This window comes from Salmo trutta, chromosome 33, assembly GCF_901001165.1.
Source record: "Salmo trutta chromosome 33, fSalTru1.1, whole genome shotgun sequence".
Lineage (NCBI taxonomy): Eukaryota > Metazoa > Chordata > Actinopteri > Salmoniformes > Salmonidae > Salmo > Salmo trutta.
The window spans coordinates 670,476-689,515 of NC_042989.1; the positions used below are offsets into that span (position 1 = coordinate 670,476).

General features: G+C 46.2%; 2 protein-coding genes across 5 annotated transcripts in view; both read right to left on the minus strand.

Annotated features, from left to right (window-relative positions):
• Positions 1 to 19,040, minus strand: part of samd4a (sterile alpha motif domain containing 4A) — a 98,944-nt gene that overhangs the window by 38,521 nt on the left and 41,383 nt on the right. For 3 of the 4 annotated variants that reach the window (XM_029729351.1, XM_029729349.1, XM_029729350.1), the window contains exons 3-4: positions 6,213 to 6,797; positions 1,815 to 2,159 (exon numbers count right to left, since the gene is read on the minus strand). In XM_029729351.1, the coding sequence (XP_029585211.1) occupies positions 1,815 to 2,159; positions 6,213 to 6,797 (930 nt within the window). The remainder of the gene's footprint in view (positions 1 to 1,814; positions 2,160 to 6,212; positions 6,798 to 19,040) is intronic. The other variant, XM_029729352.1, reaches the window with a different exon arrangement.
• LOC115172190 (uncharacterized) lies at positions 9,719 to 12,351 on the minus strand. Its single transcript, XM_029729353.1, has 2 exons — positions 10,153 to 12,351; positions 9,719 to 10,121 (listed from the first exon to the last, which is right to left on the minus strand). The coding sequence occupies exons 1-2, from the start codon at positions 11,179 to 11,181 to the stop codon at positions 10,074 to 10,076; spliced, it is 1,077 nt and encodes a 358-aa protein (XP_029585213.1). The 5' UTR covers positions 11,182 to 12,351; the 3' UTR covers positions 9,719 to 10,073.

Below are 19,040 nucleotides of genomic sequence, written 5' to 3' on the forward strand. Positions count from 1 at the left end.
CATGCTTGTTCAATGAACCATAAACAATTAATGAACATGCACCTGTGGAACGGTCGTTAAGACACTAACAGCTTACAGACGGTAGGCAATTAAGGTCACAGTTATGAAAACTTAGGACACTAAAGAGGCCTTTCTACTGACTATGAAAAACACCAAAGGAAAGATGCCCAGGGTCCCTGCTCATCTGCGTGAACGTGCCTTAGGCATGCTGCAAGGAGGCATGAGGACTGCTGATGTGGCCAGGGCAATAAATTGCAATGTCCGTACTGTGAGACGCCTAAGACACCGCTACAGGGAGACAGGATGGACAACTGATCGTCCTCGCAGTGGCAGACCACGTGTAACACCTGCACAGGATCGGTACATCGGAATATCACACCTGCGGGACAGGTACAGGATGGCAACAACAACTACTCGAGTTACACCATCAGTGCTCAATCCCTCCATCAGTGCTCAGACTGTCCATAATAGGCTGAGAGAGGCTGAACTGAGGGCGTGTAGGCCTGTTGTATGGCAGGTCCTCACCAGACTTCACCGGTAACAACGTCGCCTATGGGCAGAAATCCACCATCGCTGGACCAGACAGGACTGGCAAAAAGTTCTCTTCACTGACGAGTCACGGTTTTGTCTCACCAGGGGTGATGGTCGGAGTTGCGTTTAGCGTTGAAGGAATGAGCGTTACACCGAGGCCTGTACTCTGGAGCGGGATCGATTTGGAGGTGGAGGGTCCGTCATGGTCTGGGGCGGGGTGTCAGCATCATCGGACTGAACTTGTTGTCATTGTAGGCAAACTCAACGCTGTGCGTTACAGGGAAGACATCCTCTTCCCTCATGTGGTACCCTTCCTGCATACTCATCCTGACATGACCCTCCAGCATGACAATGCCACCAGCCATACTGCTTGTTCTGTGCGTGATTTCCTGCAAGACAGGAATGTCAGTGTTTTGCCATGGCCAGGGAAGAGCCCGGATTTCAATCCCATTGAGCACGCCTGGGACCTGTTGGATCGGAGGGTGAGGGCTAGGGCCATTCCCCCAGAAATGTCCGGTAACTTGCAGGTGCCTTGGTAGAAGAGTGGGGTAACATCTCACAGCAAGAACTGGTAAATCTGGTGCAGTCCATGAGGAGGAGATGCACTGCAGTACTTATGCAGCTGGTGGCCACACCAGATACTTACACCAGATAGTTACTTTGATTTTGACACCCCCTTTGTTCAGGGACACATTATTCCATTTCTGTTAGTCACATGTCTGTGGAACTTGTTCAGTTTATGTCTCAGTTGTTGAATCTTGTTATGTTCATACAAATATTTACACGTTAAGTTTGCTGAAAATAAACGCAGTTGACAGTGAGAAGACATTTCTTTTTTGCTGAGTTTAGTAGTCTAAACCTATCGATGTTTCATTGAGCTGGGTGAATGGAATATGAATGACAGTCATCCAATATGCCATAATAGAAAAAAGGCCATGCTCATAAACAAATAACGTCCTCCTTAATCTTAAACGGCACCGACCACCACTGCTGGAGAGGAAATTCTAGAAAACACTTTAACCGTCTCAGACCAGGACACAAAGCTCTGTTTCAGACATTGATAGACGTGGATAAAAAAAAAAAAAAATGTTATCAATGACTGGATCACTACACTAAAAATCGAACTATCAAATGCATTTGGGGGGCAGACGCGGTCACCTCAAAACAAACAATTGATGAGGGACATCCTGAAGTGAACACCCTCCACCCCCCTAGACCCCATGGTTGCCTCCTCCACGTTACTCTGTCCGCTACGCATGAGAGCGGTGGAGTACTGAACTCACCCCTCATGCCGCTGCCCTCCTTATGAAATGTGCTGCTGCGGTACAAGCCTCCTCCACAGCGACCTCCTCCTCCTAGACCTGCGTCCTCCAGGTGCTCGCTGCCGCCACTGCCCGAAGACGCTACGCTGCTCTGGGGGGAGAGGGGTGCGTGGTGGGGGTCGGTGGGGGCCAGCCCCAGCCCTCCTCCTCCTCCTCCCCGGGGCCCGCGCAGGTCCTCCTGGGAGAGCCAGCCGTGACCTAAACCCAAGGAGGAGGAACCGGCCAAGGAGCCGTCACTCATCGGGGGGGTAAGGGACACCGAACGCTTCAGGGGACTGTGCTGCCCGCCGCCGCCGCCAAACAGGACTGCAAGACACACACAAGAGACAGGGGGGTGGGGGTGGGGAGGCCCAGACAGTTAGAAAGGGGCTCAGTTCTGCTAGGATACTACCATGATAACACACTGTGTTAGTTCGAGAGCTAGTAGGGACATGGACAGACAGGCATGGTGAGGCCCAGACCAGACCTGAGTCTTAGCCCCCAGCTCAACTTTACTACTGTAACCAATTTACTGATGATTATAATGTCAATTTACAACACACTGTTCTCCCAGAGGTGGCAGGTAGCCTAGTGGTTAGAGAGTTGGGCCAGTAACCGAAAGGTTGCTAGATCGAAGAGGCCGCTGGGCACAGTTGGGTCACAGAAAACACAACTTGTCCTATTTATTTGTCAGAAAAACAAGTGAGCAAGAGAGGGGGAGAGACGGAGACATTTTCCCCTGCTTTTACACCTACACAACAGGTAAACCTTGTATGGCGTCACAGAACGTTCCAGAAGTAGCTGGAGTAGGACAATTCCACAGTAACGGAATTATGCGGATTCAGATTTTTCACTTTAAAATGTATGCCAAACAAAAACCATTAATTTCCAACTCTGTGCACAATGACTACTTTGAACAATTTACACAGAAAATGTCACAAAAACACATATACTGGAAGAACTGTGCAGATGCAATGCTTGGTAAAATAATTACGGTAAAGGAATTACATCATGCGTCCCTGATCTATACAGAAATGTATAATTATGATGATTAATATAATTATCTTCATGGTGATGTATGCTGAATAGGTACACACATGTAGAAATATGCAAAACCCTTCTTTTGCATATTTGGGTACTATTCTACACAGTGGCTATTATGGTAATGAGTTCCACCCCCAAAGAAGACCATTATATGGTTGGTCCATAACAGACCAAATCTGAAACAATCATAAAAACACCCGTTTCGCTTTTCATTATTATTTTTTTTTTTACAAATGTTAGAATTTTTGTTCCACTTTGACATTAGTATTTTGTGTAGATCGTTGACAAAAAAAAGACAATTAAATCAATTTTAATCCCACTTTGTAACAACAAAATGTATAAAAAGTCACAAATATAGACTCTTAGCTTTCATTGAACACCCAATTTGACATGCTCCTATGAACTTCCCATGTTGGTGATCATGGGTCCAATTTAGATGGAAATGCCCAGTAGACAGAGCGGGCACGCTGGCTTCGTAGGCAAAAAAATAAGATGTACTGGAGAGAGCTTAATGTGCCCACTGTCCGGCCGGCCGGCCGGTGTGTGTGTGTGTGTGTGTGTGTGTGTGTGTCGCCTGTCAGTCTCTTTCTCCCCCTATATGCGGCACCACTAACTGTGTTAGCCTGGCTATGTATAGGACTTCACGGGCTGGTTTAAAATAGGTGGCCAGCTAACATTACAAGTTCCAGTCCCTAAATATTAGCCATTTTCCTTAAATACAGACTCTCCACAAAGGCTACCTTACATGGGTAAGGGATGGGACGTGGTGCCTGGGATGGCGATAGGGAGGTACACATGTGGGGTGTGGTGGGGTGAGACAGAGACAGACGGGAGGGATTGTGTGAAGAAATATTGCATTGTTGAAAAATATGGAGACTTGACCCATAGAAAGATCATTCTCTATTTTTATGACTGGACCATAGTACTCTATGATTGGCAGACTATGAATATGCCAATCAGAGTACTTTGGTCCAGTCATAAAAATAGAGAATGATCATTCTATGGGTCAAATTTCCATATTTTTCAACACACAATTTCCATTTTGCCATAATCAACAATTCCTTTGTTTATAAACTATATTGAACAATAAAATCTCATTCCTAAACACTTCCTGAGTAACCTATAAACAACCCTATGACTTAACTGTTATAAATGATTAAATATACAATCAAAATAGAGAGAATTACTTAATTTGGGCATAAGATGAAAAACCTTTAGCCACTAAATCTCTAACCTAACCACCATAATAAACTGCCCTGGCTAACAGTCAATTCATTCGAAGATTACTAGGGCCACACTCAGTAAGCAAACATTGAGGGACGTTGCAGATAGAAATGTCGCGAATAGAGCTGACATGATTCCTTATTCTACATAGAGGCATGTTTGTTCTACATAACATATCTCTATCTGAACATTCCACAAAGTTGTGCACTGCTGAATGCAAGCCCAATTCAAACACATTGAGACAATTTATGCTTGATTCTGAAAATGTGGTCGGAGGCTTGGTTTGGAGGGTGTGACGCAATTTCGGAGCCTCCAGTCACACCGAGGCTAAATTGAGCTCAGTACCACATCGCCGCGCTCCTCCGAAATTTTGCAACAATGCGGAGGGCTCCGTATAGCTCCGCCTTGACATGATTGGTTGATGGTAGATGGGGGCGGGAGGTCCTGTATAAACGCAAACTCTTCCTTGACAACTTCCTTCACAACAGCTCTGTGCTGCTCCACAAAGCGCAAGAAGTATGAAATCCCCGACTTCCGTATCACCGTAAATGCTGCACGGCCAATGCAGACATTGAATTGACCACGTAGTGTCTTTAATCCTGTGGTGACTGACCATTGGCTAAAAGGAGGGCAACTCTAGATTAGAGTTGTAAAACAAATGTAAAAAATAAAAAAATATCGCTCATTTGTGCTATGGACTGATGGACTTCTGAAACTCCCAAGCACAGTAAAACCAAAAAAGAGGATCTTGTGCAGGGCCCAGAGCTTTAAATGTGTCCTTATTTATATCTCCAGCTGTCTCCTTCATCTGAGAAAAAAAAGACCCTTGCATTCTTCAACTGGAAATATCCTGCTCTAACCACAGATATGTTCAATCTGAATAGCTTTGGAGTGCTGGGCCATAGGGCCTACACACCGACCTACCACTTTAGACTTCAACATAGCGGGTAGACATTTTCCGGCTATTTGTCAGAGGTGGCTAGTGGCTGGCTGACTTGGGTTTCTTTGGAGTTTACCTGTGTGACGGGCCTTACAGCATTGGTTCCGGCTGAGGGTGCTCTAGAACAGGGGTTCCAAAACATTTTCACTCAGCCCCCCCTTCCAGCATTGGAGAACATCCTCAACCCCCCCCGTGTCTATTTCTATGGGTATAAGCACAAACTGTTCATAACAAACTGTTCACACCCCTCTTTTTTGCCATTTTAAAACTAATTTCCTGCAATTCGATTTTGCCATATCTTATATGCGCTCATGTGATATTTGAGTGACTCAAACATTACAACAAAACCTACGGGCTAAAACACCTAGCTAAAAAGCGTTAGCTGACATGGGCTAGTTGATCTGGACATTCCTTAAAAGTTATAAATAGCTCTCTAAGGTCTGCAATGACAACAGGAAAACTGTGTGTGTGTGGGGGGGGGGGTCATCTAGACTCTTGAGACTTTGACACCACTTTATTTGAAAAGGTTACTAACACAACTAAAGTGGTGTAAAGTGTCCTTGTAAACTATAATTTCAGTGTCCTGAGGCGAGACAAGTCCGTTTAATAAAGACCGCACTCTCATCAGCATCAGGAACCCTGATTAAGCACATGCAAACTGCTGAGTGAGCTGCTAAGAGTGAGTGTTCCAATCCAAAACAACAACAAGAAGTGGAGGAGGCCACATCATAACACAGCTTCCTTTCCTTTCCTTGTCCCCTTTAATTCACCACAACTGACGGTGAAAGGCCTGGGTCTTCAAACCTAACCTAACTCTTTGCTGGTCTAGGCCAGGGTAATACTGTGACACCCTCAGCGGGGTCAACAACAACCAGATGTATTTGGTTTTCAGGGACACATTACCTTCAACCTAGCTTCCTTTTTCCCTGAAAACCGGATGTGGGGACTCCACTCAGGCGTTTATTTTATGTTAGTTACTACTATGACAACATTGGGACAACTGTTGATTTAAACAGAGCTTAATTTATACATTTGATTGATTGGACTCCTTTCAGATCAGTGCTGCTCCAGATAGAAAGTAAACCAGGAGAGGAAAGGAAGAAAGGAAGCCATGTCAGACAATTGGGACTTCGCTATAAAAAGCAAAAAGTCTAAAAAGAAGAGCCACTCACTGGTGTTGCTGCTGCCGCCCGTGCCCACCGTGTTGATACTCCCAGGTACCGACGAGGATGGGTAGAGAGCCAGGTGCCCACCATTCTCACACCCTCCCTGCCCCTGCTGCTGCCATCCACTGCCCAACCCGGAGTCCCTCGACCCCTGCCAGCCGTTGAGCCGATCGTCTGAGCCGTAGCGCTGGTGGTGATACAGGTGACCCAGGTGGCCCACAGAGGAACCCAAACTGGAACCCGACGAGGAGAGCGTTGAGGGGGGCGTCTGATGGTGCGAGGCTGGGGAGGGGGGCAGCCGTTCCAACGAGTCGGCCCGGGCGGCAGCGCGTTCCTCCAGGTGATTGAGCCAGAGGGCGAGGGCGGCTCGGTCGTCCAGTGAGGTGGCCGGGTGGATGAGGGCATAGGAGAGGAGCTGGCGCGACTCTTCCAGATGGCGGCCGTGCTCGATGGTGTGTGCCAGGATGCGGGGGAGGAGGCGCATGTACTCGCCCTTGGCTTCGACGTTGCCCGGCTTGAGCAGGGGCAGGTGGGTGAGGACCAGGGAGATGACGTGCTCCTTGGGCTCACCCTGCCACTGGCTGATCACCACTGGGGGAGGAAGAGAGAGAAGGAAGGAAGAGAAAAAAAGAGAGGAATGGTTAATATAGGAATCTACAGTAACACATAACAATGGCTTATTCAGAATGGTGTGACTTTTTGAATTTACAGATAGCAAATGTGCAGTGTTTTCCATTAGTGCCGGCTGTCGTCTATACAGCCGGTTACACACTAATTTTTCAGCCAGATACCTTTCCACAATTCCTAAGTCAGAAAAAAAAGTCTGCCGAGCCATCTCCCGCTAGAATGAACGATGTGATCGTGAGAACAAAAGGCTTGAGTTCCTGTATGTTCACCCGACCTAGAATACCTCAAATGTCGACCTTACTATCTCCCAAGATAATTATCTTCAGTTATAGTCACAGCCATGTATATCCCCCCTCAAGCCGATACCACGACGGCCCTCAAAGGACTTCACTAAACTTTATGCAAAAACCACATATCCTGAGGCCGCATTTATTGTAACTGGGGATTTTAACAAAGCAAATTTGAGAAAAAAATCTTCTGAAGTTCTATCAACACATCGACTGTAGTACTCGCGCTGCTAAAAACACTCGACCACTGTTACTCCAACTACCAGGATGCCTACAGGGCCCTCCCCCGCCCTCCTTTCCGCAAATCTGATCATGACTCCGTTTTGCTCCTCCCTTCCTACAGGCAGAAACTCAAACAGGAAGCACCAGTGCTAAGGACTATTCAACAGCGGTCTGACAAATCAGAATCCACGCTTCAAGATTTTGATCCGTGGGATATGTTCCGGATAGCTTCCGAGAATAATGTCAACGATTATAGTGATACGGTGACTGAGTTTATCAGGAAGAATCATGCAAGCTAACAGGCGGGCCACAAACAGACAAATAACGGCGCAGTACAACAGCGGTGTGCAGAATGGCAACTCGGAATGCACAACTCGTTGATCCTTGTCACGGATGGGCTGTTGCAGCAGATGACCACACTGGAGGTTCCACTACTATCCGCCAAAAACATGAAAGAAGCGGCTCCGGTGGGCACACGATCATCAACACTGGACAATTGAGGAGTGGAAAAATATCACCTGGAACATGAGCTCAGTTTACTTGAGTGGCCTACACAGTCCCAGACCTCAATCCAATAGAGCATCTTTGGGATGAGATGGAAAGTTGAATGTTCGCATCATGAATGTACCGCCGTCCAATCTGCAGCAACTGTGTGATGCCATCGCGTTTCTGACACCTTGTACAATGCCCCGAATAATAATAAACTTGACTGGTACTGTATATATGTCCTCAGATCCTCAAAAGGTTCTACAGCTGCACCATCGAGAGCATCCTGACTGGTTGCGTCACTGCCTGGTTTGTCAAATGCTCGGCCTCCGACCGCAAGGCACCGCGAACGCCCAGTACACATCACTGGGGGCAAGCTTCCTGCCATCCAGGACCTTTATACCAGGCGGTGTCAGAGGAAGGCCCTAAAAATTGTCAAAGACTCCAGCCACCCTAGTCATAGACTGTTCTCTCTGCTACCGCACGACAAGCGGTACCGGAGTGCCAAGTCTAGGTCCAAGAGGCTTCTAAACAGCTTCTACCCCCAAGCCATAAAACTCCTGAACATCTAGTCAAATGGCTACCCAGACTATTTGCATTGCCCCCCTTCCCCCTCCACACCACTGCCACTCTCTGTTGTTATCTATGCATAGTCACTTTAATAACTCTACCTACATGTACATACTACCTCAAATAACCGGTGCCCCTGCACATTGACTCTGTACCGGCACCCCCCTGTATGTATGTATGTATGTATGTATGTATGTATGTATGTATGTATGTATGTATGTATGTATGTATGTATGTATGTATGTATGTATGTATGTATGTATGTATGTATGTATGTATGTATGTATGTATGTATGTATGTATGTATGTATGTATGTATGTATGTATGTATGCATGCATGCATGCATGCATGCATGCATGCATGCATGCATGCATGTGTAGCGTGGTTCGTTCTGCGTTGTGTACTTTTAATTAGGACACTGACAACTGGAATTATGATGGTTGAATCATGTTTATTCGACCTGCACACGAAGAGACAACACACAATATGTTAGCCCTCGGTGCAGTCACAGCTCTCGGGCACCTTGCTAGCTGAAGGTCCGGCAAAAGAGCGGGAACTGCATACATACATTCAGTGCCCAACAGCACACTATACAATACAATACAATTAAAATGATATACAACATATTCGGAACAAAATAAAAGACATACCTGCACACGAAGAGACAACACACAATATGTTAGCCCTCGGTGCAGTCACAGCTCTCGGGCACCTGCGTGAGCACATAGCAACTCACTCAAACACAGTCCCAAATACTCCCGAGTTACAATAGGTACCCTAATTAGCGAGCTTGGTGAAAGTTGTTAACATAATCTTTATAATTGTTCACATTGTAACAAAACCTATAGTTGCGTAACAGCACTTTATGTAACTTTACCACAGTTTTATATTGCCAAATTACGGCGCCAAGGACAACATACCTTGCTAGCTGAAGGTCCGGCAAAAGAGAACGGTAAAAGGGTACGTAAGTACGGATAACCCGCAATGGACCAAACCAAAATATACAAACTTTTACAATTAGGTGTATTTACAATATAGATATCAAAAAATGTTTGTACACTGAAAAATAACATTAACTATGCTGCTGTAATTAAATAAAGAAAACATTGAATTATTATTATTATTGTTATTAACTTATTAACATCCCCTCTTGACCTGGCCTACTTGAACTGTCCTTGCGTGCAACTTGGTGCATAATCTAGGGGAACAACATCACTCTACTACATTCACCCCCACTGTTTTACACTAGATTATAGGCACAAAACAAAACACATTACCTCGAAGGTAACAAAGCAAAGAAATAAAAAAATTCACACCCATAGAGCGACGGAGTAACCCAGTGTAGTCCCTTAAATCTAGACCCACAAATGGTCGATCAGCTGGAAAGCTATCCCGCGAAGGATTAGGAAAAATTAGAGGTAGCTAATCCCTTATTCAACCGTATACAAAAAATGCTAAATACATTTTATGCTGATAAACTACACACAAAGTTACATGAATTGTCAAAAATATTAGACCAACCCACAAATCACTCTAAGACCCAGTTAGATTACCACACACACAAAAAAATGAAAAGGTAGGCAATATCCTACCGTCACTGAGAAATCAAGAACGGTTTCATTTCCTGTGTAGACATAGTTTGGATTAGCCTATTCACTGGCTTAATAAATCTACCTAGTCTAGTCCGAACACCCTCACCCAAAAACCTAGCAGGAATGTCACGGACAGCACTAACCGTGCTCAGAGGGCTAACCTCAGGTTGGGGAATACTACAACTCGGCCTATCCGGAGCCAGCACACTTTCAGTTACAGACTCAACACTAGTAGTGTCAGACGACTGATCAGAATCCTGGTAGATTGCCACAGACCACACTGACAAAGCATCTTCAACCAAGTTAACAACATCTGTCACAGCACCATCCCCACTGAATGGAGTTTCGCCATCAGAACTCTTGTAGGCTTTGGGGATCTCTCTCTGGTCCACTTCTACTGAGCACACCTCACTCAAAGGGACGTCATATGGCCGTTCCACTTCACTTCCATCAACTGGGACTACACCATCCTCTTGGAATATCCTCCCAGAAGACTCAGGAAGGCTTGCTACCCAGTGGACAGTCCTTGCGTCACTCCCATCCATTTTGCTGGACGCTGCAGACATCTCAGAGAACACGTCACCACTCGATAGATATCCGTGACTCTCAGGTTCCTCCCATGAAGGCAAAGGCAGAAAGTTGACTGGCATAATCAGGTTCCTATGCACCGTCTTGATGCGTCCAGTGGTAGGGTGCTGTATACGATATGTGTTCAGTGAGCTGTTCTTCGCAACAACTATGTACACCGCCCTGTCCCAGCGATCAGCCAGTTCCTTCTTGCCCTTCTCTCCCTTGTTAGCAAGTAGAACTCTGTCTCCCTTCTCTACCGAATGACCCTTCAACCGTCTGTTGTAGACCTCGGCTTGTCTCTTTTGTTGCTTACTTGCATGCTGTTGAGCCAATGTCATGGCTTCTCTCAGATCCTCACCCAAAGACTGGACATACTTATCCACATCGACCGTGTCCCCATCCAACAGCACACTTTCAAACATAACATCTACTGGCAACCTAGGGGTGCGTCCAAACATCAAGAAGAAGGGTGGAAACCCAGTAGTCTCGTGAACAGTGCAGTTATAGGAGAATGTCAATGTGTTCAACATCTGAGGCCATTTAGCCTTGGACCTAGCTGGCAGAGCTCTAATCATCCCCCCCAGCGTGCGGTTTAGACGTTCTGCTTGACCGTTCCACATGGGATGATAAGGTGTGGTGTGGGACTTTCCAACACCAGATAACTGAAGTAATTCTGCAATAAGAGAACTTTCAAAGTTAGCACCCCTGTCAGAATGGATACAATCAGCGAACCCATAAACGCAGAAGAAATTATTCCAGAGAACACGAGCCACAGTCTTAGCAGACTGGTTTGGACACGGATACGCACATGCCAGCTTAGTAAAGTGATCAGTCACTACTAACACATCAATAGACTTGTTGTTTGAATCTTCTGCAGTCCAGAAATCAATACACACAAGTTCCAAAGGTGCCGTTGCCACAATGGAGACAAGTGGAGCTCATGCTTCAGGCTCAGGTGCTTTACTCAACACGCATCTCTTACAGTGGGCCACGTATTCCTTGACATCCTTTTCCATAGAGTCCCAGTAAAACCGCTGTCTCGTAAGCCACAATGTGCGCTGCTGACCCTGATGACCAGCATCATCATGAACTCCCTTCAACACAAGGCCTCTCAAAGACACAGGTACAACATACTGGAATATTTTCTTCTTACTCACTGGGTGTTTTGAGACACGATACAGAATCCCTAACCGCGTGGTGAGTTTTCCCCACTGTCTTAGAGTATAAACTGTTTCATTAGCTTCAAGGACTCGCTCTCTCCTAGATGGGCGCCGGCCTCTATCTACAAAGAACATGACTCTGCTGATGACAGGATCCAGTGACTGGTTATCATACAGCTCCTTGTGTGTAAAGACAGGTAAAGGGCTCTGACCCATGGACATCAACTTCTCAAGGTGCTGCGCATGTGAAATGGCCCTCACCGTGGCACCATCATCCCATCGGCGGTGAGCATGGAGGACAGCAGACACCTCTTCACAGGAAACCAACCCACTGACATCGTCTCCAGCTCTACTTAACTCACTCCCAGGAGCCATAGACGTTCCACAGCCAGCCTCGGGCTGTTCACAGGAGAGGCGGAACATGTCTTGAACATCATCCACTCGAAGACCTCTGGCTTCCTCCAGCAGGACATCATATGGAATTCTTGTCAGTCGGTGCAGAACTGTGGAGCAGACAAATGGCTCTCTGCTCAAAGCATCAGCAATGACATTCTTGGGACCTGGTATGTACTGGATATCAAAGTCAAAGGGTGCCAGCTTTGCAACCCATCTCTGCTCGCATGCATCAAGTCTCGGGCTTTGTAAGAATATATTTGAGTGGATTGTTGTCGGTCCACACAGTAAACTTATGCCCTCGCAGCCAATGGCTGAATTTATCATGAATGGCCCATTTCATGGCTAGAAATTCCAGCCGGTGAGCAGGATACTTGGATTGTGCATGATTAAGAGATTTACTAGCAAATGCTATTGGCCTGGCTATTGCCGTCCCATCTTGCACTTGGGATAGTACAGCTCCCAAACCACTAGTAGATGCATCCACAGAAAGTAAAAATGGCTGAGAAAAATCTGGATGAGCCAGCAGTGCCTGGTCAACTAGTGCCGATTTCAAAGCTTCAAAAGCGAGTTGACATTCGGCAGTCCAGTCTGCAGCAGTGAGCCTGCGAGAGGGACCAGGCCTCCTCCCACCCTTGCCTCTCCTAGGCTTCTTCTGACCTGTAGTTAGCTGAAACAATGGCCTAGCAACCATGGAACAATTCTCAATGTAGTGCTGATAGTATACTACCATACCAAGAAAAGAATGGATTTTGCTAGGAGACGGAGTGACACCATCAGCTTCCATCATCTCGCTCTCAGTCACGTTCAAAATAGTTTGAACTTTAGCAGGGTCAGTGGCTACACCCTCCTGAGAAATGATGTGACCCAAAAACTTAACAGACCTCCTCAAAAACTTGCACTTAGACGGAGACAGTTTAAGATTGTGCTCCTGCAACCGCTGAAAAACCATCTCAAGTCTCTGCAGACTCTCTTCCTCAGTCTTAGCAAAAACCATCAGATCATCCAAATAACAAAGGAGACTTAGAAAGTTTTGGTCACCAAAGATGGTCAGCATCATTCTCATAAACGTAGCCGGGCTGTTGCAGAGGCCCTGAGGCAACCGATTGTACTCGTGCAGACCTAAAGGAGAAAAAGGCAGTGTATTTCTTATCCTCTTCATGCAGTGGCACGTTATAATACCCTGACGTCAAGTCCATTGTGCTGAAGAAGGCATTACCTCCCAGCGCGGCCAGTACATCAGCCTGATGAGGCAGGGGATGAGCGTCCTTTACAGTGCGGGCATTTAACCACCTAAAGTCAGTACATAGGCGCAAGTCCCCATTCTTTTTCCATACCAGCACCAATGGTGAGGCATACTCACTGCTGGATTTTCTGACGATTTCCTTTTCCTCCATATCATCCAGTGTTTCCCTGAGTTTTTGGTAATGAGCTGGAGAAAGCCTACGATAAGGTAATCGAAATGGGCGGTCATCAGTCAGCCGTATGCGATGGCAGAACCCCTTTGCCTCACCACAATCTAGGCTGTGTCTAGAGAACACTGTGTCATACTTCCCAATTAAATTGACAAGTTTATCCTTCCAGAACTGTGAAACTGGACACTCCTCAACAGACAGGCCTTGAAGTCCAAGATTGCTCAGTGTACTGTTGCCATGAACTACACTGCCACCAACTGAATTCTTAGCTGTCAGACTGCCGTGTGAGCTGTCACATTGAACTTTAGCCACGTTCTGGTAAGCTGCTTGCTGCTTGACATCATCAAAATCCTCTAATGCAATGCAAGGATACACATCCGCCACTTTAGCATTTCGTCTCAGGGTAACTGGTGATGTTGTTGGATTCACTATCTTTACAGGTAGCCATCCATCCCCCCACAGAGGCGTAACTAATCTCCCCACTAGTATGTGTCGATTCACACAATGAGACGTGCTGGGCTCGACAACAACAGTACTGCCCACAGAGAGTTTTGTCTTTGGGGGTAGGCGGCCCCACAGTAGATGCTCACTCATGGGTTGGAGCGTTACTGCTCTCTTCAACTTAATGGTGCCTACTTTATCTGGGATAGGGTCTCCTCTCCATCTCTCCAGATTTGACAGGAGACGCAAGAAGTGGCTGTCATCGCACTGGCTAGAGGAACCTGGTGTACCCACCACCCGCCAGTAGCTGTCATTTGATTTGAACTGTCTAATCAAAGACTTCAACACATTAGTGCCCACAATGAGTTAATCAACCTGCCCATCTACAATAAGCACTGGGACTACATAGCTGAAACCATAAAGCTGAATTTTTAAAATCACACATGCCCACTGGGCTAGTTTGCTTCCCACCACAACCCACCAGGATGATGTCTGAAGGAGCTAGAAAGTTCCCCTCTACCACTCCTGCCTCCCTCAACCGAGGTACAATATCTGCGCGCAGAGTAGTAGCCATGGACCCACTATCTAACATCCCCTTCAGCTCAACTTTATCCTGTACTAGCACGGAGGTGTAAAACAAACTGTCATTCTGAGTAATTCTCATTGTGTTCTGAAAAATGACTGTGTTGTTCTTGGGTACTGACTCACAAATGTAAGAATAAACAGATTGGATATCATCATCAGTGGAGGAAAAATAAGACTGCCCCACATTGCCCTCCTCAGAATGGAGGCATTCTAGTTTTCCTGAGACCTGCCAGTCTGTCCACATCCAGGGCTCTGTCGCTGCCCAGCCTCACTACAGTCAAAGCTCATGTGGCCCGGAGAGAAGCACTTGAAGCACAGCTGGTGCATCTGACAGTGAGCTTTGGTCCAGTGATTAGTGCTTCCACAGACGGCGCACTCACGCTGACGTTTGTGGAACTGTTTACGGGGCCCTCTGTTCACAGACTGAGTATTGCTGACCAGAGCCTTCTCTAACAAAGTCAAAACCTTCTCTAATGTCTCACCCTCAGATATAGATGGTGCCTGGTCTGGTTCACGGCCACATTGAGAAAAGGATGACACCTTAGGTCTGTTCACAGGACCCACTCCCTCCTGGGGGGAGTCAAAGACGGCAGCCACCTGCTGTGAAAGTTGTGTTCTACATGCTTTACGTTCCCTTAACAGTTCATCCAACTGATCCTGTACCTCACTGGCTGTCCAGTCACGAATGGGTTTGTTCTTGAACACTTGGGCCAACTCTTTATCAGGACAGTTGCGTACAAACATGACTGCCAACTCTGAGCACTCATTGGGTAGGGTCCTGCCCTCACTCACAAGGTACTGATTGGCTGCCTCTGCCGCTTTGTTAAGCCTAATCCAGAAATCTATTGGATCCTCATTAGCATATGGTTTGATTGAATAGAAATCAGCTAATGGCATACCTGAGCAGACAGTATCCCCAAAGTGTTGCTTGAGAACACTGAACACCGCCTTAACATCTGTGACAACAGGGTTGTTACGCATCCAGACTTTGGTCACATCCCGTGCCCTCCCCATGAGCCTAGACATCACCTCCCCAACATTCTCAGACCCAGTGTAACCCCTCTTCTCTAAGTAGACTCCCATTAACTCCTCCCACTCCAGGACAGAGTACTTATCTGAGCCATCACCCCTAAAGAAAGGTGGAGGACTTCACAACCAGATTCAGCTTGGACGCATCAATAAAGGTTGACCCACACTGCTCAGGCAGGGGAACCTGCTGGGGTTGGTGAGGGGGACAGGCAGGAGAAAGACTTGAAACCCCAGACTGCAGTAAACTCGCTCTGATAGATTCACCTATCTCTGAACCAATCTGCTTAATAATGTCACTAAGCTGACTCGGAGGCGTCCCATTATCACTGAGGACTGTGGATGATGGTACATCAAAAGACAGAGGTGGGATACCCTGGTCAGGTGGAACAAACAGCCTACCCCTCCCAGCGCTTGAAAACTCAGGACTAGCAAACGCTCTACTCCCAGGAGCTGACTGTACAATTGGTGTAAATGCAAGGACACCCCTCCCTCTACCCACACTAAAATCCCCAGCATAACTACATTTATGGACTTGAGAGTTTTCCATGGCTCAACAGAGCACTAAAATACCATGTAATTTACTGCATTCAAATACAATTTTTTTTTGCAATAAACAAATTCATCAAAAACATACAAATAAGCACGAATACCTGTATCTAATGAATATGCTACACTCACATTCACTGTTTACAGTATATATTAGCTTACAGCAAACCATCAACAAATGCGCATGCGCAGGTCGTGCGCCTCAGCCACATGCACAGCTCCCGGGGGTCGGCTTGAGCTGACCAGTCGGCAGGTCACGGCACCAGTTTGTAGCGTGGTTCGTTCTGCGTTGTGTACTTTTAATTAAGACACTGCCACAACTGGAATTATGATGGTTGAATCATGTTTATTCGACCTGCACACGAAGAGACAACACACAATATGTTAGCCCTCGGTGCAGTCACAGCTCTCGGGCACCTTGCTAGCTGAAGGTCCGGCAAAAGAGCGGGAACTGCATACATACATTCAGTGCCCAACAGCACACTATACAATACAATTAAAATGATATACAACATATTCGGAACAAAATAAAAGACATACCTGCACACGAAGAGACAACACACAATATGTTAGCCCTCGGTGCAGTCACAGCTCTCGGGCACCTGCGTGAGCACATAGCAACTCACTCAAACACGGTCCCAAATACACCCGAGTTACAATAGGTACCCTAATTAGCAAGCTTGGTGAAAGTTGTTAACATAAATCTTTATAATTATTCACATTGTAACAAAACCTATAGTTGCGAAACAGCACTTTATGTAACTTTACCACAGTTTTATATTGCCAAATTACGGCGCCAAGGACAACATACCTTGCTAGCTGAAGGTCCGGCAAAAGAGAACGGTAAAAGGGTACGTAAGTACGGATAACCCGCAATGGACCAAACCAAAATATACAAACTTTTACAATTAGGTGTATTTACAATATAGATATAAAAAAATGTTTGTACACTGAAAAATAACATTAACTATGCTGCTGTAATTAAATAAAGAAAACACATTGAATTATTATTATTATTGTTATTAACATCCCCTCTTGACCTGGCCTACTTGAACTGTCCTTGCGTGCAACTTGGTGCATAATCTAGGGGAACAACATCACTCTACTACATATGTATGTACGTACGTACGTACGTACGTACGTACGTACGTACGTATGTATGTATGTATGTATGTATGTATGTATGTATGTATGTATGTATGTATGTATGTGTGTGTTATTTTTTACTGCTGCTCTTTAATTACTTGTTACTTTTATCCATATTTTTTAAACTGCACTTTTGGTTAGGGGCTCGTAAGTAAGCATTTCACTGTAAGGTCTGCACCTGCTGTATTCGGCGTATGTGACTAATAAAATGTGATTTGATGTAGTGGTGTAACAATGTTATATGATGTACTGTTATATCTTTTGTTTTATGTGTAGTGTAGCAGCTAATGGGGATCCTTAATAAATACAAATATAGTGGTGCCCGCCCCAGAGCTGTGTCTACTGCCTATGGCTCTGGGCTAAAGGCCCATTTTATTCTCATGACCCCCAGTAACACCTTTCTCCTAAATTTAGAGCCCTCCATTTGACTTGGACTGAGGCCTGCTCTTTCCCTCGCTCTCGCTTTCACTATTCCCCCCAATCTCCTATGGCTGACCTACTGTCTACAATGCTCCACACACTCTTTTCTTCCCTCTTGACTCTTTAGCCTGCTTTTCACTCTCTCCTCCTTCTCACGCCCCCCCCCCTCAAGGTTTAGTATTGAATTGGAGCAGCAGGCAGCTTATACAATAGCCTAGTCATCTTTGGGACTCTCTCTTCCTCCCTCCCCCTGCTCGTCCTCCCTACTTTCAAATATAGATGACAGACAAAAACAGTTTGAGGTGGCAGGTATTCCACCCTCTGTCTCCGAGTGTCAGTGCCATTCATTCATTCATTCATTCCTTGTCTAGCCGGGAGGGAGAGTGACATTGATCAAGCTTTATTAACATGGGATTATGTTCAGTGCTTTTTAAAAGGGTATCCATTCACCTTGTGCTCGGAGACACACCAATAACCTAGAATGCAAAAGTTGTGAAACCGCGTGCGCACGCGAGCACACACACACACACACACACACACACACACACACACACACACACACACACACACACACACACACACACACACACACACACACACACACACACACACACACACACACACACACACACACACACACACACACACACACACACACCATATTCACTGTTGGCACGACGTTGGGTGGCCTGATTACCAGCGACAATGACCTGGCAGTGTGGTGCCGGAGCAACAACCGCTCCCTCAACATCAGCAAGACCAAGGAGCTGATCGTGGACCACATCGACAGGGTGGCAGTGGAGCAGGTAGACAGCTTCCAGTTCCTCAGTGTCCAAGACTTAAAATGGTCCATACACAAGCACAGTCGTGAAGACGCGACAGTGCCTCCTCCCCCTCAGGAGTTTGAAAAAGTTTGTCATGGGCCCTTAAAATACTCAAACACTTCTACAGCTGTACCATTGAGAGCATATTGACTGGCTACATCACTGCTTGGTAAGGCAATAGCACCGCCCTCAATCGCATGGCGCTACAGAGGGTTGTGCGGACAGCCCAGTACATCACTGGGGCCAAGCTCCCTGCCATACAGGACCTCTATATCAGGCAGTGTGAAAAGAAGGCCCGGAAAATCATTAAAGACTCCAACCACCCAAGTAAGACTATTTTCTCCCCTGCCGCACGGCAAGATACCGGTGCATCAAGTCTGACACCAACAGGCTCTTGAACAGCTTCTATCCCCAACCAATACGATTGATAAATAGTAACAAAATACAGTAGCTACACAGACTACATTTTTGCACTCTCTATGCACACTCACAGGGCCCTACACACTGTCACTCCATCATT

Excerpts from the sequence above, each read along its gene's own strand:
- LOC115172190 (XM_029729353.1), bottom strand. The coding sequence starts at position 11,181 with ATGTGGAACGGTCAAGCAGAACGTCTAAACCGCACGCTGGGGGGGATG. Across the intron at positions 10,122-10,152 it reads GTAGTATTCCCCAACCTGAG|GTGACATTCCTGCTAGGTTT; the intron begins GTTAGCCCTCTG and ends TTAGTGCTGTCC.